The sequence below is a fragment of the Lutjanus erythropterus genome, chromosome 24 (genome assembly GCF_056507025.1).
Source record: "Lutjanus erythropterus isolate fLutEry1 chromosome 24, fLutEry1.hap2, whole genome shotgun sequence".
NCBI classification, from domain to species: Eukaryota; Metazoa; Chordata; class Actinopteri; order Lutjaniformes; family Lutjanidae; genus Lutjanus; species Lutjanus erythropterus.
Window position 1 is genome coordinate 12210232 of NC_139340.1, and position 22942 is coordinate 12233173.

The following is a 22942-nucleotide window of genomic DNA, read 5'->3' on the forward strand; positions in this document are numbered from 1 at the left end:
TAAAAAATAAGACATTCAAGAAAACAATTGGAGCTTTAATGCCCACTCCCTTCATTCTACGTGTCTCTTTCCCCGAGCTAACACACAGCTCCGAAATTCAATTTTCCTGAATTTATAGATTCCACATTCATAAATATTTAGCACCAAGACTGCAGCGTCTAAACAGAAAAGAACAATAAAGATACTTAAAATAGAAACAGAAGTATTAAAAACACCTAGTGCAAAGGTCGAGTACCCATTTCCCTTCCTTAAAAACACAACTATTCACAGGCAAGCACCGGGGAACTATCCCTACAGTACCACCAGCTAGGGTTACCTGTTGCTATAGTAACAGTACCGGCAGTATGGTCACAGTAAATATTGGTGACCAGTCGGAGTGCATTTCTTACTCAAAGCCATATGATTTTCACGACGGCAAAATGCCACAGAACATGAAGCAGACGCACATTCAGTAGGCTGGCAAAGTCATCTGCATACAGATAAAATATAACATAAATATATAAATAAAGTACATTCAGACAGAATTCATCTCTCTTAAAAGTTCAGTAACTCTAACCAAATTTCACACAAACGCTAGATGGAAGAACAGAGGAAAAAAGAGATGAGAATAGAGAGAAAAATATGTAGTAGGGAAGGTTTTTATGCCTTTTATATTAAGGTTTATATTTTAGTTTAGTTTAGTTTAGATATTTGATTGATCTTAATCCTAATCCCTAAAGTCCCCAGAGTCACACACTTTCAGGTAAAGCTTCGTTTGGAGTTGCTACAAGAGTGCTACTAACAACTCAGTTGGCTTGTGCCACCTGGTTGCCCGTAGTGATGTGAGTCAGCATAGTCTGCACCAGCTCTGGGAGGTCATACTCATGTTTCCAGCCCCAGTCCCGCCTCGCTGCGCTGTCGTCTAACGCCATTGGCCAGCCGTCCGCTGAGAACAGACAGAAAAGACATTTGGTAGGACTACAGATGACCATCAGTCTACCACTCATCCCTCCATTCTCTGAGTTATCTCACCTATAGCCTGCCGGACAGGATCCACATTGTAGGTGACCTTGAGGTCAGGCAGGACTTTTTGTATCTCCCGGGTGAGGTCACGTGGTGTAAAGCTCATGGCGTTGATATTGTAGGTGCGACTGAGCAGTGTGTCTGCCGGAGCCTCCAGCATCTCTAGCGTGGCCCTGAGACAGTCGTCTGAACAGGAGGAGGAGGAGGAGGAGGAGGAGGAGGAGGAGGAGGAGGTGAAGATGACGGGAGAGCAAAGTAATGCTGTATGAATGTAATATGAATGTCACTCGGAAAGTTAAAATGTTGACAGCGAAAACCACAAAATTCCATAATGTTCTGACATTACCGATGTACATCATAGGAAGCCGTGTGTCACTGCGCAGGTTGCACTCAAAACAACCGGTCTTCACAGCTGCATGGAAGATCTGGACAGCATAGTCTGAGATATGGAGACAGACAACACCAGAACATGTTACATCACATCTTTTCAATCAGTGAGCTTTAGAAGTGCTTGTAGGTGGATATTTAAGTTGTCCTGCTGTTTCTAGTGGCACATGGGGTGTTCAACAGCATGGTTTAAACTCTTTATAGCATTCTTAAACATGTGCTCCTCAGACCCGCTCACCTGTGGTTCCTCCTCCAGGCTGGGAGTCAGCCGAGATGATTCCTGGATACCTGAGACAGCGGAAATCCAGCCCGAACCTGTGGTGGTAGTACTGACAAAGACACACGAAACACCAAAACATCTGGCTTTACGGGGCCACAGAAGGGAAATGTAGGAAGGTATTTTCAAACTTCGGATGCCTTCGTGTGCGTCTGTCAGTGTCTCACCTCTCCCATCAGCTCTGCGTGGACCTTGGATACGCCGTAGATGGTGCGCGGCCTCTGCACGCACAGCTCAGGGGTGGGGTCTCTGGGTGAGGATGGACCAAAGGCACCGATCGTGCTGGGGACAAACACACGCAGACCATGTTTGGTTGCTATGTCTAATATGTTATGGAGACCTACAAAGAGACAAAGAGGCTGTGCATAAGTGTCTGTGTTGAAATGGCTCTAAATACTGTGGAAACATACCCTCATAATCTGTTATAAAGTATCTTAAGTAATATAAATGTTATACAACTGAATGTGCATGTACCCGTGATGTTGACCTCTTTGGCCAGTGCGACGTTGCTCTCTCCCACAGCAGACAGCACGGCTGAGTAGTGAACCAACCAGCTGATGTTGTTGTTGACCACGATCTCCCCAAGGTTCTTATAGTCCAGGATGTCTGAGAAGATGAATGGACCTGTGGAGGACACACATACACAAAAGTTGCTGTGTTTGAACAGTGTCTTCCCACTCATCTGTGGACACTTTTACCCCAAGAGCCTTGTTTTAGGGACATATGTTTTATATTAGCTTGGCTCACACTGACAGATTCACTCGTCTGTTGTTGTTGGTTTGTGTCCACTAAAGACCAGCGGGGGGCACCAAAGGGAAACAACAATAACAGAAGGCTATTCATTATTGTCTAATGATAAGAACCTAGAGCTGCAATGAGCAAAAGTAGGGTTACCTAGAGGCTTGTATATGAAGAGATTTAATAGATGTAAGCCAAATGCATCCCAGGAATTATTTGGTAATGATATAATAATTTGCATACTATCTTGCCTGCTACCTCAAGCAGTCTACTCTAATTCAAAGGTTATTTAATCAAATAAATGTAAATCCTACTGCAGCAAAGCATACTGTGTCTTGAGGCTGTCTCCACTGAGGCCACTGTATGTGGAGAAACTAGTATCTCTGCCTCTTTTATTGTGGTTTGATCCCTTTCTGAATGTTTAACATTAGTGCAAAAGATCTGCAATAAGTCTATAAAAACACAACTTTGGAGCATCATCAGAGTGGCAACTATTTTATCTTTCTTTCTTAAAATACGCACCGTTCTGGTAGACGTGGTTGGGGGGTCTTCTGATGTCAGACAGGATCACATTGTTTTTTCCAAATCGTCTCCTGAGGGTGAAACATCTAAATGTCAGTTCTGACAACCAAAATCATAGGCGACAAAATAGATCAATTAACAGTGAATAAAAGACTTGATTCATCAGGCCTTAATGCAGCACCCTGAGACATTTGTAATTACTGTTCTCACAGCCTTTTTGAGCTAATGATCACACCCCAGATTATACAGTCTTAGGCAAACAGGTACTGTGTCACTCTCTGATCGTGGCACTAAGATTTTGTCTTGTGACTCTTCACCTAGAATAATTTGCTACTGAACACAAAAACAAAAGAACTATGCCACCTTTGGAAATAGATGAGCAATTGAAATACAATAGGAGGTACAGTAAACTCCTTACCTCAGCAACTTGGCAAGCCCCACCCCGAGCTGCCCCAGGCCTCCTGTAACAATAAACAGAGAAGAAAAAAAAGAGTTTCCACGGCGATCAAATGTCAGATCAGGAAAATACAAAGACAGAGAGAAAATAACCACTTTAGAAAACACAACAATGATATGATACAGACAACCACACAATGCAGAACCAACCAGTGATGAGGATTTTGGGGGGATGTTCAGTGTCAGTGCTGGATGAAGCAGAAAACTGTCGTGAGGATGAGCTGATGCCACGTACTGCCGAGATCAGTCGCTCGCTCCCAGCATGCTTCGCTGCACCCCTCAGCAACTGTATCACCAGCATCCTACACCTGCTGTGACCAAACACATGCATTAACAGCAACAATGACAGGTGTATTTATCTGAAGAACTTTAAAGTGCTGTGAGTGCATCTACTACAATGCTTCACAGCAGGTAAGGTACATGCCTGTGTTGTCATTCTAGATGCTGTCCTGTACAGAACAGTGTGCACCCTCCAAGTGTTTTTTCACTTTTTGTAGCTTCATCTTTAAATTAGCCTTACTGACATGATTAGAGGCAAGAGTTTAAAGGCACATGCTGCTTAATTAAGTTGGAACAGTCAAAATAAACATATACACTACATGTATGTTAATTAAGTCTTGAACAACCTCCACACCCATGTCAGATTAGCTTCTTACAGCCTGCTGCTGACTTGGTCTAAATATAAACTACCTCATCTATACTTCAGACCACCCTTAAGCTTATAGAGGCAGATTAATGTGACCAAATCCGAAACACTAACCTCTACCTTAACAATTACAGAATAATGCAGTCTATTAGCACTGTAATAAATGTTACATAAAGTGCAGATGCTAAATGAAAATACAGAGTTCCCTGACGATTGTTTAAAGTGTGTTATATATTATTTTAGTGGGCGTTTTCAACTCTAAGTTCGGTGTCAGAGATATAAAACACCTCGCCTGAAACAGCACCTGCTGTAAAAGAAGACCAGTGTGACCAGCTAGCCGGGTGCTAGCTTGCACTGTCAGTACGTTGATAAAGAAACTGGTATCTGTGCGGCCAGACCTCCAAACATCTTAATATCTCTTCCTGCTGCTGCTCAACGTTAGATAACAGTAACATGAGCTTGTACACTGCACCGTCATGGACATATGCTAAATAAGCTAGCTAAAACTTAACCGAGTCAACTGTAAACGGTTGCAGTACAGGCTACATAAAACGTTTGATAAAAATGACATTTGTTTCTTACTTTAATGTGAATATGACACTCCTTTACCCCGGCCAGTGTTTGTGATGGAACATGAATGTGGTCGCGTGTCTGTGGAGGAGGTTCGTTGCACTGTGATTGGTTTACAGCTCGGGAGGCTTGACGACCGAAAGTTATGCTTAGAAGGGAATCCTTGATTTGCGGAACTCTCGCGACATTTGCATATGTTGTCTTTTCAGTGTGTCCAGTGCACGAACTAGTTATGTTTTATAACGTGAAAAATCTGTGGTTAAAATTTAGATAGGATTAGGGACAGAAAATAATAAAAATTAGGATCAGGGAAAGACCATGGTTTGGTTTAAAATTATTAATCTCGCGAGATCTTTCGTGATTTGGGGTTACCTTCGAGACACGACCACGACCAAGCCTTCCAAAATAAAATACAAACTTCCTGTTGTACCTTTGAGGTTCAAGAGTACTAAATGAAAGGGCGAGTAAATGACTTCCTGTGCTGGGTTAATAATAATAATAATAATGATAATAATAATAATAATAATAATAATAATAATAATAATAATAATGTACAAAAACATACTTGAAATGATTAGTGATGTTACTGAATTATATTGAACTATTTTGATCACTTCACATAGAGGAGCAAAAACACATGAAAGTACTGTAATCCAATGCAAAAGGCAAAACTACAGTTAAAAAGTTGCCACGGAGCTGAATCAATACCTCCCCATGTAGGGAAAAAACGCAAATAGCTTTTATTAAAGTATATTATATTATATTATATTATATTATATTATATTATATTATATTATATTATATTATATTATATTTGTATAACTTATAATAGAGTATATATTAGTAATGCTATATTATTATTGTTAAAGTTAAATGATATACTCCACATTTCTACTCACAAGTGCCACTGACTCATTGTATACAATTCTAAAGGTTCCTACATAGATTTCAGAATTGACAGTCGAAAATAGCTACTGTACCTTATTTAATTTAATTTAATTTAATTTAATATAATATTTGTGTTTACCCTGGTATTGTATAGCTATGTCTATTTTTGTGACTCTGAGAAAAAAAAATCTTTTTTTTTTTTTGCTGTTTCCGTAAGTGGGTCAAACAGCGCCCCCCCGGGTTGTGTGATTAAAAGACAGCATTGCAGTCTTACTGAAGTCCACCAACAGTGAGGGAGACCAGGTGAAGCTGAGTGAAAAATATGAATTATCAAACAAAGTGGTGTTACAGTCACGACACTGTGAAACTATGAATGGATGTTTCTGGAAAAGTAAACTCTAATTGTGAAGTAAGACATAGTCTAGCCTATGAACAAACCGTGGAAATTGTATTTTTTTTTATGTTAAAAGGTCAGAGCTAGCTTGTTTTCCGTTGTTGCCATTGATATTAGCTAATGATATTAGCTAACGTTACCGGGTTTTGTTTTGTGTTTTACGTAAGCTAGCAGCGTTTGAGAGAGGAGATAAGTTTGGACCTTTGTCGACCTACCAACCAACAGGCCATGAAGCCACAAGTGCAGAGGGACATTATATGGCAAGGAAACTTCGTCTAAAGGAAAGAGGAATTAACTTGGACTTCAAAAACGTGAGTCAGAAACACGTTCTGCTAATTTGTCTCTCTTTTTGCTAGCTTGTTTGTTTCCTGTTGGGTGGGATAAATGTCTCTCTATGACTGTGTATTTAACGTTATTTTAAGTATTCAGTACTTGGACCCTTTCTACTTTGTCTGTTTAAAAAACACACAAGTCATGTATCTCTGATATGTGCGTCGATGTGTATATAAACATATAGCTGTTTTCCAAAACAGCCATTTTGACAGGAAACGGGTAATACTAGGAAAGGTTAAAGAGAGTCAGTGTGCTGGTATTGTGCAGGTTGGCTCACTGGGAAGGCCTGCTACACTAAATCGAACGGGACCATAATTAATTTAATGTCATGCAGCATTATGTATTGTACCGCAATGGCGCAGTCCTACAGATTAAATTCGATGTTTTGGGGTAGAAATCTGAATAATACATTTTCAAATTGCTGGGATCTCATGTTGGCAACTTAGTCAGGGGCAATGTTATGACTCAGTGCCTGTGAACACTTCAAGTTACATCCTGTCTGAAGACATATTTATAGTTTGGGCCCCTCAAAGACTCTTTAATTTTCCTGAGAAAGAACATTATTGTTAAGCAAACCAATCCATGATTATTATTACAATCACAAGTTCCCATAAGAAGTGACCATCCAGTTGTTGTGAACATTAACCAGAACAATGACAGGTGTGATTAACTCCACTGAGATGTGTTCATGCAAACCCCGTAAAATTAATGGAACAAATTTCCCTCCTGTAATTAAGATGAAATTTGGTGTCAGTTATAACATTGCCCCTGCTAATTATGCAGAAGTGATTTATTCTCTGTTGCACGCAGGAAGATTAATCTGTGTCTTGTATCGCTAACTGAATGGTGGACAAGTGTGTAAACACACAATGCACACACGTACACACTCTTATGTAAATGCGTCTGTGCGTGCATATCCACTGAAGCGCTGATGTGACAAGTTCATGCTGAGCTGTAGCCTTGCAAGTCCCTCAGTGGTAGAGGGTAGCCTCCAAAACACCAGAGAAATTCATCATCATTGTGCACAGAACAGGGCTCAACACTAGTTTTTAAAAGTGGTTTGCAGTTGAACTTATTCACCCCTTAGTTGCACCTTCATCTTCGTCTGGTTCCATTTTTGACTGTACAGCAATATTTGAAGATCATTATTCCAATAAGTATTGAAAGTTTATTCATTTTGGGGTGCACATTTGGTGTTTTGCTGTCTAATTTTTATATGTTAAAAGCGATGGCAACTAAAGACCAAGAACTGGCTGCAAATTTCTCAAAATGGTTGCCCCTGGCAACCTGGCAATCCTTACTGTCTATCCCTACATAAATACTTTTTGTTCTTACTGCAATACAAAAGTGTGTTGTGTCTGTATCTGCCCTCTGCCTATATTTCTCATTGTTTTTCTGCACTGGGACACTATACCAACCCAAAATGTTGGTATTTGACGTCCTGGAAATGAGACAGGAGAATAATTTATCTTTCTGTTGTATTTATGAAAAGCTCAGACAAATCTTACTGATTCTACCTTTAAAAGGTGCAGTTTTAATGAAGAATCAGGCCCACTGCATGACTTGTAATATTGGTATATTTTATTTTTTAACTGAAAATAAGATCTTAAATGATTACACAAAATTCACTTGACATTTAAAAAAACACATCTGGAAAAACGCTTGCAGAAAATAAGCAGGGTTGTGCATGTTTGTGTTTGCTTCAAGCCACCAGGTGGCACTATATACCAAGAAATCATAGAAATCAAGCAGCTTGCCTCTCTGTGCCAGAACTGCAGGCCCTGCAAATACAAAGATATTAGTTATATTTTAAATGTACTTTACTTGATATCATTTGCAAGCTTTTGCTGTGACCACAAATGCTAATTATCAATCATGACACATAACCGACTGACTGGGTGAAATTCACAGCAAAGTTTGCAATTTGCATGTGTATTTTCAGCAACATTTCCAAAATGCAATTCTTAGAGTTGCTTGAACCTCTGGCAGGAACTACTGGACGATTCATGAACTTAAAAGTGTATGTAAAAATGCACAAATACAGTATTTTTATTTAGCAATAATCGAGGCAGGATTTATTCATTCTGTCTACCTCCGCATTCCAAGCTTTTGGATATGAACCAAATTTTTCTTCTGGATTCAGTTCCAGCCATGCAGAATGGGCCACAATGGATGATGCATGTCTTATTGTTCATTTGCTTAAATAGCCTCTGGTGTTGTTTGCCATTTTGGAGGCCTGCCAAATATCTGAATACGTGCTATACACAAATTCCAGCCTTGTTTTGCTCATTGTTGCCCTGTGTGCAAGTTTGAATTAATGGGACGCCTCTCTCGCTGTGTGGCAGAGTCGGTTCTCCACATGAAAAAGAAGATATTCTTTGTTTAATGTGGAAATGCAGAGTGGAAATAATTATTGTTTACATACATACACATGAATGTAATTACCAGAACCTCCTGGTTGAAATAATACAGTAACACAATGAAGTGATGCCCTATAGTATTATTATACACACTGACAAAACAAAACAATTTACAATAAATGAGCTTCCCTGCAATGTGTTATGTTGGAGAACAGGGTTTGTTACAGAGGGGCCATACAGTGCAGAGGCTGCAAAATTAAACCACAGTTTTGCACTGCTGCTTCAACATTTGAGAAACTATACTATAACTTTTCAGAAAACAGTACTTAGTGTATGTCAAAGTCTTATTTAATATTAAAGGGTACTGATTTCACCCTAATCTTTGTTGTTGTTAGCATTGCACTCCCTAAATAGTGTAACTGGCAGTGTTGGAAGCAGTATTAAGATCTTCAGTAAAAGTTAAAATACTACTGTGAAGTCCTGCACCCAAAATCTTACTTAATGTGATTATACAGAAGTATTTGCAGCATAATTTACTTGCAAAGTAGTCCCGCAGTAAGTAGCATCCTTGAACAGATAAGCAGTATTTTCTGTAGTCACTGTGAAGCTAATCTTAATTACTTTACATATTGTTGTTGTTTGATTGTGATCTATAACAAGTCATCGTATTTTGTAAATTGATAAAATCTGTATCTGAAAGGTGACTCCTAAGTATAACTGTGAAATAAAGTAAAAATTGCAAAGTGCAATATTTTCTTTTGAAATGAAATACTATAAAATGTGTATATGAATAAAATGCTGCCTTTAAAACAAAAACAACAACAAATAAGAAACTGCATTATATTCTGTTTTTTAAAGAAAAAAAAAAAGGCCCACATATACCCATGGGTATAGCTGTGCCAGGCCAATATTGATCCAATAATATTGGCACACTGATATGTTGGTCTGGCTCTACTTTGGACACTTAACTGCAAACTATCCATGTCTCTCCTGTTAATAGTCAATCTTTGATCAACATTAGAAAGCAGTTGGTTATGATTAAAATGAATGAAGCTGTTATGTTCATACGAAAACTCTCAGTTCCCACAATAGTCGACCATTTGGCTTAAATGTAAAAACAGCGCTGGCTGTTTGGAATTAGTAAAATAAAAGCCTCTCAGACACAACACATCTCTATTAATTTGGAGCTCTCTTTTCATTCGGCCTCCTCCTTGTCCTCCTCCTTTCAGCACAACATAAACCGCTGATATATTAACACAGTCTGTCATCTAAGAACATACAATGGCCGTAATGCATGCTGTTCTCAAAAAGATATTTTGAATATTTATGTGATAAAAAGGACAGTTCAAAGAAAATGAGTACAGAGTAGAGCTGCAAGACAACAAATTAAAAATTCATTGATTCCAGCATCTTAAATATGAATATTTTGTGGTTTCCTTTTTCCTCTTTGTGCTTTGGGGATCAGCGATCAACATTTTTTCACCCTTTTCTGATATTTTTTTGGACTAAACTTACCAAACCAACTTATCGATTAACCGAGAAAATAATCAACAATAAAAGTAATTGTTAGTGGCAGCCTGACTGTGTCACTCTAAGTAACAGAGCTCATATTGTGAGCTTAACCGCGGTGCCATCCCAGCCTTTAGTTGCCGCTCTCCTAATTCACCATCATGACTCCTCCGACCACTAATGGGATTGCAGTCAGGCCTATTTATTGCCATTAGGGAATTGAGGCTACATACAGTGGGTGAAGGGTTAATTAGAAACAACTGAGGGGGTCAGAGGTGTATATATATATCTGTGTGTGTGCATGCGTGCATGTCTGTGTGTGTATCGAGCACATGTGGTCATGAGAGGGCCGGACCTTTTGGTAATGGGGGTGGATTTAAACGAGGGAGAAGATTTATCCGCGGGGCTGTGACACGGGGACAAATAGCGCTGATAGGTGAAGGCCTGTCGCTGTAGAGTCCAGCCTGGATGACAAATAGCTTTGGGGTGTGTGTGTGTGTGTGTGTGTGTGTGTGTGTGTGTGTGTGTGTGTGTGTGTGGAAAATAGGATGCCAGAGCGTATTCACTTATCACTGAGTCAGGGCCTTCCTCGAATCCGCTCTTTCTTGACATCCAGCGGGGACCCATTCGCTTCTCTCTCTTGTTTTGCCGCTGCCTCTCTTTCCCCCTATCTATCTCTCTTCTCTTTAATACTCACTTCCACTCCTCCCCTCACCTCCTCTCCTCTCCTCCAGCGCTCTCAGCAGTATCTCCCCAGCCTCTCAGCTTCCCATATTACACCGCCAGATAAGAGAGGAGAAGGCCCCGACTGACAGGAACCCCAAATTAATTTACAAGCAATGATGCCGTTCCTGGGCTGATAGAACAGTCTTTATACAATATGAAGGGATAGGGAGTGACGCCTCGGAGCCTCCGCTGGGGAGGGAGCGCGGCCGTGCTATCTTTGTAATTATAGGCAGAGACCTTGATCCTTCTCTGTCTCTTTCTGTCTCTAAATAAATGTTGTAGAAAGAACCCCAGAGACAAATCCACGCTTACTGCTCTCGTAGAAATAAGGGTTCCGTAAGGGTTCTTCCTCAAGGGCTAAGGTTCTACCCACAACCATTTGCCTCTGAAAGGCTCTGTCTTTGTTCCATCAAGAGCCCTTTTCGTCCGAGGAACCCTGTCCGGAAGAAATGATCGTTGAAATCTAGGGATGCACGATTTAGTAAAAAAGTCAAATTGCGATTATTTTGACTGAAATTGCGATTACATTACAATTAGTGGAAATTATCAGTTTTGCATCACAATTTTAATGTTCACTGACAAAAAAAATATTAAAATTATGATTATGTGATATTTATTGAGGTCTGTACCAAACAAACACATTTTCTTTAATCTGTCCTTTATCAAAAAATGCAGTTTGGTTCTGGTTCTGCGACTCGGACATTGCAATTGTCCATATTGCGATTTTATTCCAATTGCAATTAATTGTGCAGCCCTGTTGAAATTCTTGAAGAACTCTGTTGTCAAGGTACAATAAAGGGTTCTCCATAGAATCATCTGGGTGGGTTCTAGATAAAACCCTTGGAATATAAAATGGATCGCAGTAGAAGTCCCTCGGTGGGCTTCTTTGAAATATAAAAGGGTTCTCAATTGAAGCTTTAAATGAAACCCTTGGAATATTTTGTTGTGCTCTGGGTGGAACAGTTGCTCTATTGAGGGGTTCTTTGGGTGAAACCTTTGCCAGATAGTCCTCTGTATGACCCTTTATGTTAGGTTTTATGTCTGAAAGGTTCTGCCAGGAATCAAAAAGTGCTCTCTTATGGAGACAAGCCGAAAAACTCTTTATGGTCTTAGACAGCACCTTTATTTCTAAGAGTGTGCCCTGGATATATCCAATGAAGAAATCAGTTTTCCTTCTTCTCGTGTGTTATATTGCTCATGACTTGATCTCACATTACAGACTGTATTCGGAGACAATCGTGCCCCAGTTGTTCTGTCCTCTTCAGTCTCCCACCGCTGTTACTTTCAACACTTATTGGCTGATTCGCCACAGCTCTCTGGCCTAATAGGCTTACCAGCACCATAGAATCTAAAGAAATGTAAGTGGATTAAGGAAATCAGTTTTCCAGTTTATATAGCATTCATTAGCCACTGCCAACAGTTGATGTTGTACCAAAGCTTCTACTATGGGAGCTATTACACCCTCAGTTTTTGGCGTACACATGCCTCAAAGTCCCCTGACAATCGTTCCAAAAATGAGGAAATAATAAAGGACGTCTGGATCCAAGCCGGCGCTCATGGTTTGCTCTCACACAGTTGAGGACTGGCCCTTGTCGCTGAATGGCTGAGCAACATTGGTCTTAAAGATATACAGAAGCTGTCTGTAATATACAGACAATTGTTTTCTCTAGTTTCTGGCTGAATAAAGAGCCGCAGGAACGTCCTTTAACATAGTCATCATTGTTTTTATGTAAATGTATGTTGTAGTTTACTACTGTGTCAGAATATGTTGTTTGAATGAATGTTAGAAAGGAAGTAAAACAGCAGCTAACTGGTCAATGATGCTTTATTTCTTTCATTCAACCAGGGATTAAAATGTATAGCTCAGCATGCATTAAATGAACTGATCTCATATTGTATTTGAGTTTGCTGTGGTGTTCTCAGTGCACAGAATGATTTGGGTGAGTTGTGTACTGCAATTTCATGAGACTTGGCCAACATACACTAGCTCTACTAAAATCTCGTTCAGCACATGTGACAGATATGTGGATGACTGACAAAATCAAAAAACGATGATTGGTGTTGACTTGGGATAATAAATAAATACTGAAGAAACAGTCAGCTCTTGCAGTTGATGCTTGCAACCCTACCCATGATTTTTTCCTGTCCCACCTGCTTTTTACCTCAACGTGAGTAAAATTTGATAGATGATATCTGGCCTGACCTTGTTCTCCCAGAGACGCAAACAGCACAAGGTGGTTGTGCTTTACAAGCTCCGACAGCACAAACAATTTGAATTTGAGAACATGATTACAGGTGGAATATCCTTTGAATGGTAATCTGAGCTTTAATTAAAGTGACATAAAGTGATATGCATGTAATGCAAACAGAAACTTTTGTGATTCACGATTCCTTGTAGCAAACGACACGTGCGCCATTTTTCACTATACAGACAGACTTCATAGTGACATATTAATTAAAGGTTTTAAGTAGCAGCCAACAGACCAGACTCTGGCTGGAGAACCGGGTCCATGGCATTAGGACGACTGATAGAAATATTACCTTCACATGTGAGTGGGTGTCCTTCCAAAAGCCCAGGAATGGATTCGTTCTCATAGTTTGGAAGCTAAATGCTTTGTGGGCTGTGAAATGGATAATTTGTTAAAGCCAGTGTTTGGGGGCAGCTGCACGCAGTTACACAGTCCTGCCCTGATGGCGGTCCAGCAATCCGACACAGACACAACTGATTTAGGTCCAGTTAACACATTAATGTTGGGATTCCCAGCATTATCAGCTCCGGCTCTCTCTGGGTCACAGTGTAATGACGGTTCATTCAGAGGAGGGCGATGATTGCCCAGGACATGCTGCCATGTTGGAGCAGAGACAAGTATGAAATGTCCCCTTTTTGACAGATTTTTGAACACTTCATAACTGGTCCTCTTTTTGTGTCTGAGGGAGCTGCGACACTTTGTCTGGTTTTGCTGAAGCTCATCCAACATGAGTGACTATCTTTCATGCTGTTGATATATGTAACCTGCAATAATGTGCAACTTTTGTTTTATTACTCCTGGATATTATAGAGAAAATATAAGAGCTGAAACGATTAATTGATCAACAGAAAATAAATGAATGCAACAAATTTGATAATTTAATTTAATTTCTTATGCCATTTTTAAAGCAAAAATGCCAATAATTCACTTGTTCCAGCTTTTCAAATGTGGATATTTGCCTGCTTTCTTAGTCTGTTGTGTCAAAAAATTGAAAATCTTCAGGAGAAGGATAACCGTTTATATTGAGGTGCTTGTAATAAAAATTAGTTAATAGGTATTAAGGCCTTTATACATCCTTATATGGTGCTTATTAATATGTGTGAAACTTTGAAACATTTAAACCAATTTCTAATCACATAACTTGGAAGTATTTAGTGGATATAAGTGGATATATGCTCTCAAGTTTTATTTTTATGAGAGTAATCTGGGTTTAGTCCAGTCAGAATCACAAACTGATTTCTGAATGCTTTAGCAGACATTTTCGTAAATAAGAAATAGGGGTTAACAATCCAATATCACTGATCTTTAATAAAATTTATTTCATCTTTAAGATACATCTTCATTTTGAAATTCCCGTGACACGTCTGCGTCACTCTCTCTGTCCAAGTGCACCTTCTTCCTAAACATTCAAATAATGCTAATGCCAGGCAGATAATGGCAAGCAGCCAAAAGACAATGACGATATTTACTTCCCTCTCTGGAATAAATCAGCAGTATGGAAATATTTTGGATAAAAAGACTAAATACTTTATACAAACAGAATTGAGCCTTGTGCTAGCATTTATGTGTCAGATGCCGCCTGCTCGCCAGCTTTGACCAACTTTTTCCTGTGAAAACTGAATCTCGTTGAGTATCATATCTTTCTTTTTTATTAAAGAATAGAAAAGAAAGAATCAAATGTTTTTTTTATCTAAATGTCTGGATGATTTCATTAATAAAATTGTCAAATTATGTTTTAGTTGCTTTTTTGTGAGCTGATAAAACTGATACTGCCTCATTGATGACAGGCCTGTGGATCATATTGAATCCAAATAGTATTGTGGCAGACTTTGTGATATTAGTAAATCATATCGTGTGTATAATATCCTATTGTGATGATTGATGAAACTTTGAGTGATTTACACCTCTAATAATAACACAAATAAGGGCACAGTCGCACAATAAAAGGATTGGGTGGAAAAAAGGATAAAAAACAAGCCTGACTCTGGGGTTTTTATGACCACAAAACAATAAAAAAAAGAAAAATGTCCAGCAGACTGTGGATCTCAAATCTTTTGGCTACAATCTTGGGGACCCGTAACCTCTGATACGCTCCAAACAGCATGAGGTAGACTGGGTTGAGCCGCTATTGGCAGTGAAGCAAACATTACTTGGTAACAGTTGCAGGACGAGACGTAGCTGCCACAGAGGACGTGCAGCGGCCAGCTTGTGCTTATGTGCGTCTCCTGCGCTCCTCCTCCTCGCAGAGAGGAGAGAAGTGTAAATCCAAAGCTGAAAACTCCATTAGGCCGAGTCAGTCATGCATCCGTGTGCTCCAGTGCCAGACAGCTCTGTAAATCAGCTTCCCTTTTTCTAGCTTCACTGAAGAAAACAATATGGGTAGTGTCTGGGTACTGAGCATCGGGCCCTTGGGTTACACACACACACATACACACACTTAGAGACAGACACACACATGCACACACGCCCTAGGGGCCTGGCTGCTACAGAGTGAGACCAAATGCTCTGATCCAGGTTGAACTAACCACTGACATGTGCACCTGTCAGACATGGACTGCTGAAGGTGTGTTTGCATTTCTGCGTCCATACAGTAGTGTGTGTGTGTGTGTGTGTGTGTGTGTGTGTGTGTGTGTGTGTGTGTGTTTTTCCTTTCCTCTTATATTGTGATTTAATGTCAGTGTTAGGCCTTTTCGTCTTCTTTTTCTTTTTTGTACAATCCATACAATTAGAGTATTAAATTAATCGCTGCAATTGAAACTTTTTCTAATGAAAAAATGTAGAAATTCTCTGATTTTTAGCTTCTCAAATGTGAAGATTTTCTGGTTTCTTTGGTCCTTGAGGACAGTAAACTTAATATCTTTGGGATGTGGACAGAGATGGCAAAAGTACACACATCCTGCCCTCAAGTCTCCCTCTAAAGGACATTTCAAACGGCTTTTTGTGCAAAGCTAGCTGAACATCACCTTTTCTCTGTAGTCAGGTGTTGCTCTATGTCTGATTTGTCTTGTTACGTTGTTTTCTCTTATGTCTTGATATGTCTTTTATGACATTTTCATCATGTTACATATTTTTACTTAGTTTTTTTCTTGTTATTTTAGGAGTAAAAGTAAAAAGTTATCAGAAAAAGAAATATTCAAGTAAAGTAAAGCAATTTCCAAGAAGAAGAAAATGATCAACAGATTAATTGATAAAGAACATAATTCTAAGTTGCAGCCCGAAAAACAATATTTAAGCTCTTCATGTACACTGATGCTGACAAACTTCCTTCTGAAAATGGATTTGGATTCTCTCTCTCTCAGACACACACACACACACACACACACACACACACACACACACACACATGCAAACACACAGACTGTAAAGTAAACGGATTTGGAGTGTGTCCGCCCGTCCTAATCTGTTGGCCAGTAAAGGCTGACTGAGGCCTAGCAGGTGCTAGACACTTGTCTGTGGAATGTGGAGGGCCAGACCTCAGACCTCCCACCAGGACTGAGCTTCCTCTGTGCTGCAAGTGTGTGTGTGTGTGTGTGTGTGTGTGTGTGTGTGTGTGTGTGTGTGTGTGTGTTGCATGTGGAGGGTGTGTGGGTGGCGGTCACCACCTGCTCTCGACCTAATTTCAGTTTTTTCTCAGGACCAGAACATTGCATTGCAGTGTGTAAGGCTTTAATCTAAATTATGACGGATTGAATTGCAAAATTGGAATGAAGTGAATTTCCTCAAAATCCCAAATGTTTTGTTTTTTAAATACAGTATATGATATTAGGCTAAAATCCATGTCTTAATATTTTAAAATATATTAATATTAGTTGAGATTATATACGTCTGATATGATTTTCCAAAATTCAGTGCTTGATTGCTATTTCAACATTGCTGATATTTGCATTGGTAAGAAAGAACCTCAGGATATCAAACAGTAAGTGGACTGAGACATGAAACAAGTAGTATTAAAAATAGAAAATTACTATAATCAGCATAAATCCTTAAATAAATTAGAATAAAATAATAAATAATAATAAATAAATTTTTCCACTGAGATGCTATCACGCCATAATATACTTAATGTACACTATAATACCCATGATACCTCAGCGCAGCCTTCAGCTGCCTCGTAGCAGACCAGATTAACCTGCCACTGACCCCCTACTGACCCTTCTCATGTAAGCATCTATCTGGTAATATAATAAGGTATAATATTTGTACTTGTTTACTGAATTCAAACATATTTTCTCTTTTCTACTTACATGTGAATATGCTGCCCATGTACAGATGTATTTTTATTAGTGAAATGGTGAGTTTGTAGTTAGAAAAAGTCTAATAATCGTGATATCTTTTTGCATGTGTGCGGCTCAGACCACAATGAGTTAACTGCAGACCAACCTCTTGTAGCTCAGCATAAAAAGATACTATTAATCCAAGCTTATCAGCGTAGCAACACACAGCATTAAATGAGTGTGAATCAGCAGAAAAGCGTTGTGCGCGCTGTCTCCAGTGTCTTTAATGTAGATTAATGCTACCTGCCTGCATTTTTGCTGCCTCTCTGGACACCAATTAAGAGCAATAATCACCTTTTCATGGTCTGCTCTCTTAGTAGGTCATTACCCTCTTTCAGTACCTCGTAGCCCCCCAGTACTTTCACCAAATGTAAGATAATGAGGAAAGTTTGGAGGGTGTTGATGTTATTGTGTGCTGTATTTTTGTGGGCGTTGTTGTTATTCTAACCACTGAAATGCATGAGTCAGAATTTTCATAAGTAAGATAAATTCAGCTTGTGTTTTGACCAGGATGTGTGAGGCATTTCACATAGATTCCACCAGAATTCAATGAAGGTAAAAGGTTGAACCGCTGATTTATTTCTCTTCCTCCTTCCCTACCTCTCTCCCTTTCCCCCCTGTTCTTCCTTCCTCTCTCATTTTTCCCGCGTCAGAATGACTGATGGCGGCCAGCAGAACCGGGTGTCCGGCATTATACATCCGACAAATGGCTGCAGCCTGCTCGGCCAGGCCTTGGACCGGACAGAAATCAATATTTCACCATTTAAAATCTATCAAAAGAGGATTTTTGAGAGCGCTGTTACAGCTGCCTGCATTCCCTTCCACCCACCACCAACTACCATCCCCTCCTCCTCCTCCTCCACCCTGCCATGCCACAAACACTGAATCAGACACTTTGTAGTTACAACTAGTAATCAATAAGCCAGCACCTTCACAGATCTTAACCGCGGTCGCCTCGGAGCGGTGATGGATGGCGAGGAAGGCCGCGATTCATTTTGTCAGGCCATTACGCCGGCGAATTCTGTCCACTTCATCCTGCAGACGATCATTTTTCACACTTCATAAGGAGCAGAAATGGGTTGCGATGGAGGGAGAGGGAGAGCAAAAAGAGAGGAGAGGCAGACAAAGAGAAGGCAGAGTTAACCAAATAGGGAAGAAATTAACAATATGGGAAGAAATTGAGAGGAAAGGGGGAGGTGGAAACGAGAGAGTGATGACAGACGGTATGAGAAAGCAAGAAAAGGAAAGAGAAAGCAGAGATGTAAACCAGACTGAGAGGCTCCTGCAGCCATTTTTTATTATGGTGGAAAAGACAAATACACTACACTCTTAGAAATAAGGTTTCTACTAAAAGGCTGAGGTTCTACCCTAAACCATTTGAGTATTGAAAAAATGCCTCGGAGTAAATATTCAACTTGTGGTTTATATTTTTGTGAAGCTGCTCTGGATGTGTAAATAGGAGCATCATTCAGGAACCAGTATAGAAGTCAAGGCTTTGCTATTGGTACCAGTATCGAGACTCGTTTTGACAGAAAAAGTTCTTTAAGCTGTGTCATTTCATCAAGGATTTGTCATGGGTTCTTTGTACCATAATATAAAAGGTGGAAAAGTTCCTGATAGAAGATAAGTGTGTTCTAGATAGAACTGTCTGAAAGGATTCCAAGTAAAGGTTCTGTCAGGAACCAAAAAGGTTGGTTGTGACATGTGACATAAAATCATTAAAACCTCAGTTTTGGTTTCATTTTCATGTTTAAACGTCTATTGAAAGATCATCTTAACCTGCACGAGCTGTGAAAACAGGGACTAATCCACAAGAACAACACAAAAGTCCGTTTGTTAGCTAAAAACAAGACAACAGAGAGCTACACTGTGTTTATGCTGTGTGTAACCAAATCAGTCAGGGGGGAAATTGATTTTTTTTTCTTCCCCTGCTGAAAGCATTTTATCGCTATAAAGCACACAAGGGCAAAGTAACCATGAACAAGTCCCACTAGTCAAACGTATTATGTTTACAAAACAGCAAAGTGGTAAATTAGTCGAGCTAAAACCTCCACGCGGTAAAATATAGCGCTATTACTTTGCTTCATGTTCAATTATAAAAGCCATGGAGTACTTTGTGTAACATATCAGCTTGTATTAGAAAGTGTAATGGTGGCAGGGAATTAATGGACTTAAATTGGATTCCTTTCCTCCTTCCTTCTATCCTTCCCTCTTCCCTTCCTTCCTTCACCTTCTGTCATTTGCATTAATATATCTCTCCCTCCCCTCTTCTCTCTCCCACCTTTCCCTTCCTTCCTCTCTTGGCGTGGCTCCCCAAGAACCCACGGCGCTCTCGTTGGATCGGTCTTGCCTCGGAAAACAAGTGACAGCTGCTATGTGTGTGCGTGCATCAGTGCGGTTGTGTGTGTGTGTGCGTGTTCGTGCTGTCCGTTCCTCGTGGTCTCGCCCCATATGTTGGCCCTCACCTGCTGGCGGCTGAGGATTATGAGCTACAAGCCCCTTATTAAAACTGGATTTGTTTACCCTCCTGCTTGCACGCGGCGACAACAAAAACAGTATGACCCGGCCGTCGCTGGGCCCACCGCCCGGCCGTGAGAAAAGCCACGGCGAACCCAGCCAGCCGGGGGTAGAAATCTGGTGCAAATGCACAGACAAAGGTTGAAGCTCATTTGTAAACAGGCAAAAACTAGAGCCCTTTTCTGAGGATGCATCAAGGCTTGTGTCCTATAGAGTTCTTCTGTGCCAGTGCCACAGATATTAAAGGGTAACTTCTGCGTTTCTCGACCTGGACCCTATTTCCCATGTTTTTGTGTCAAAAGTGACTTCTGAGCACAATAATTTTTTATATTTGTCCAGTATAGTTGGAGACCAATGGCACCCTCAGCTGTGAAACATAGCTAAATAGGATCCAGGTTGAAAAATACTGACGTTACCCTTTAAGTCCAAAGCCTGAAGGCTGCTTTTAGAGCACAAAACTCAACAATGTTGTCTGTGTCTGATGTATCACCTACAGAAACAATGGTACTGTTCATGATAAATGGGTGACCTCACCTGCTCCAAAAACTGACAGGCTTCTAGCAAGAATTTATGTGGATTTGAGATCTGAGGTTTATTTCCTAAACGCTATAAACAGTTGATGTTCATATATGCCAAACTTCTACAGGTTTTCACCACTGATTCACATCAATAACTGCATGTCTGCCATTATAGTCTAGTATTATAGCAAGCAAACACTATAGTTTAAATGGGGTATATCACATTTTATATGTAAATATTAAGATACAAAACACGTATATCTATTTACTTAGATATTTAACATTATATAGCAGGGTTGGATTTTGTTATATTTCATGTAGTCTATATTTTGTGATATAGGACAGCTTCTTGAAAATCCTTCATAGTGTGCAGTTCAAATTTCAGTTTTTGGCTAATCTAAGCCAATAAAACAAATTTATATAATCTAGTATTTATGTGTCATATCTCCCACTGATACACAGCAGTACAGTATGAGTGACTTTTCTTTGAATCAATGTTGAGATGAAAGAATCTTTTCATGACACAATTAAAGTTCTTTGTATTCTCTATTGTTGTAGTCAGCACGCTTGAGAGAGAGGCTTGATACACTTTCCTCTCTTCTCCAAATTTTATTGAAGTATTGTTTTGTCAGCAGAGGGTTAGGTATAATCTGTTGTGTTACAACTCAGTGACCTTTCTATTTCTTTTTTCTGTTTCCGCATCTGTTTCCTGACAGGGAATAAAACCTATTTCTACCTCGTTTTTTTTTTTTTCACAATCTAAATCTCTGCATTTCATTGCTATCTGTTGCCTTTCATTGTATTTCTTTTCTTCATGAACTCTCATTGTGTTTCTGTCTCTTTATGCGTCCTCTCCTTGCTCCTCCTTCCTCTTTCCTCTTCGTCATCTTTTCCTCTTGGCCTCTCACTGTTTTTTCTGTTTCCATCATGATAATAGGAAGCCATCAGTTGCAGAAGTTTGGCCTGCGAGTCTCCTCCTCGCTGCCACCAGTTAAAGCCAACGTTAATGGACACAATTCCCATGGACACACACACACATACAGTTCATAGATATACACACATCCCAATGCTGCCTCACAAACTGAATGACTGCAAACTCAGCATCTTTTTTATGGAAATTAATGGGGAGTGTGACAAGACGGGGGTCAAGACGGGGAGAGGAAATGAAAGGAATGAGAAAAGAATAAAACCAGAGAGGGAGAGGAAGGAGAATGGGTAGAAGGAAAGATGAGAGGTGTAGAGTCAGAGAGAGACTGGGAAATAAGGTGAGAAGAAAAGAGGAGGAGAAAGCAGGTGAAAGTGAGGGAAAAATGGGAAGAGATAAATGGGAGAAATGTGGCAAGAGTGAGGCACAGAAAGGTAGAGCGGCAAAGTCAGCATCTGTCATGGAAATTAATGGGGAATGTGACAAGTTATGGAGTGGAGACAGAGGGAGGGAGATGGAGGTGTAGTCGGAGAGTCGACTGCCTCGTTGGTTCCCAGAGTACACAGAGGTGACACAGGGGAAGTGGCTGATTTGGTTCTGATTATGTTGTTTTGCCGAATGTTTTTCTTTTTTCTTTTTGTTTTTGGCACCGTTTCCTGACCGTGTTGCACTCAGCAATCTGCAAAACAGTCCTGTTTCTCTGTGTTTTGTATTGGTACACTGTAAAAAAACAAACAACCTATTTGTTTTAACAAATAAAGGTTAGTGTCCGGACTTCCTTCAAATTTAAGTTGACTGAATTTGAAAAGACAAGTTGAGGCAATTTTGTAATGATTCAAAACAAATAGCCTAAACTTTTCTACTCAAACAAACTTGTTCAATAAAATTAAAATACTAAGATTAACCAACAACTCTTCAGTCACACTGATAATGACTTTACAAACAAGTTTGATTCCCTTTATATTTTCTCAGTTATTAAATCTTATTGTGAAATCAAATGACCATGACTTATTTTAAAGTGTAGGGAAAGTTTTCATCATCATGTTTTCATTAAGCTATAAAACAGAAATGTCTGTGCATGCTGGGAAGTCTGCTAATGTGCTGACCATGTTTCTTTCGAAACTTAATTTAATGAGTTGAGTGAACTCTGTACACTACATTTAATGCTAGAAACGTGCGTTAAATTAACTTGAATAAATAAAATATGTATTTAGATTAAATTAATGAGCAAAGATTAATCGATTCCTCTCATTTCCTGTTTGTTTTTGTACAGTGTAAGGCTAAAGATTAGACAGGTAATTTAGGCAAAGGTTAAGTTTAAGGAGTTTTATATGCATATGCTGAGCTGGGCAGATAGACCGTTTTCACAGCAGCCATTTTGACATGAAACAGTCCAGTAAACACAGGTGTTACCAATGATACTAATTAAGGTCAAGCAGAGTCAGGGTGCTGCTGTTACGCATGCTGGCTCACCGGACGTTAATTAGTATCATTGGTGACACCTGTGTTTACCCTACTATTTCATATTAATACGGCTGCTGTGAAAAAAAGGTCTATCAGCTGATAAAATATGATGCATTGCTGTGGTTAAACTACCTAACAGTGTATATAAAGGAAGAATAATAGCTCTCTCTCAACCAGATGCAATATT

At 39.6% G+C, this 22942-nt stretch overlaps 1 protein-coding gene and 1 long non-coding RNA gene across 3 annotated transcripts in view; one reads left to right on the forward strand and one right to left on the reverse strand.

Annotated features, from left to right (window-relative positions):
* Window positions 1–28: 28 nt before the first annotated feature.
* On the reverse strand, window positions 29–4728 carry LOC146304799 (L-threonine 3-dehydrogenase, mitochondrial-like). Of its 2 annotated transcripts, none has more exons than XM_084713940.1 (10): window positions 4611–4728; window positions 3533–3690; window positions 3345–3387; window positions 2927–2997; window positions 2141–2290; window positions 1834–2006; window positions 1628–1718; window positions 1349–1441; window positions 1012–1188; window positions 29–925 (listed from the first exon to the last, which is right to left on the reverse strand). In XM_084713940.1, exons 2-10 carry the CDS (start codon window positions 3681–3683, stop codon window positions 786–788), a joined length of 1089 nt encoding a protein of 362 aa, XP_084570066.1. In that variant the 5' UTR covers window positions 3684–3690; window positions 4611–4728; the 3' UTR covers window positions 29–785. The 2 variants fall into 2 exon arrangements, with proteins under 2 accessions (XP_084570066.1, XP_084570065.1); XM_084713939.1 differs by having other exon boundaries at window positions 3533–3693.
* A 1090-nt stretch (window positions 4729–5818) lies between these two features.
* LOC146304800 (uncharacterized) overlaps window positions 5819–22942 on the forward strand; it is a 114293-nt gene continuing 97169 nt past the window's right edge. The window contains exon 1 of the long non-coding RNA XR_014769337.1: window positions 5819–6191. This is a non-coding gene — a long non-coding RNA (uncharacterized LOC146304800). The remainder of the gene's footprint in view (window positions 6192–22942) is intronic.

Coding starts and splice junctions, on each gene's coding strand:
- LOC146304799 (XM_084713940.1), bottom strand. CDS start 3,683: ATGCTGGTGATACAGTTGCTGAGGGGTGCAGCGAAGCATGCTGGGAGC. Junction 1,189..1,348: donor GCTTCCTATGATGTACATCG/GTAATGTCAGAA, acceptor CCTCCTGTTCAG/ACGACTGTCTCAGGGCCACG. Junction 926..1,011: donor TCCTGTCCGGCAGGCTATAG/GTGAGATAACTC, acceptor GTCTGTTCTCAG/CGGACGGCTGGCCAATGGCG.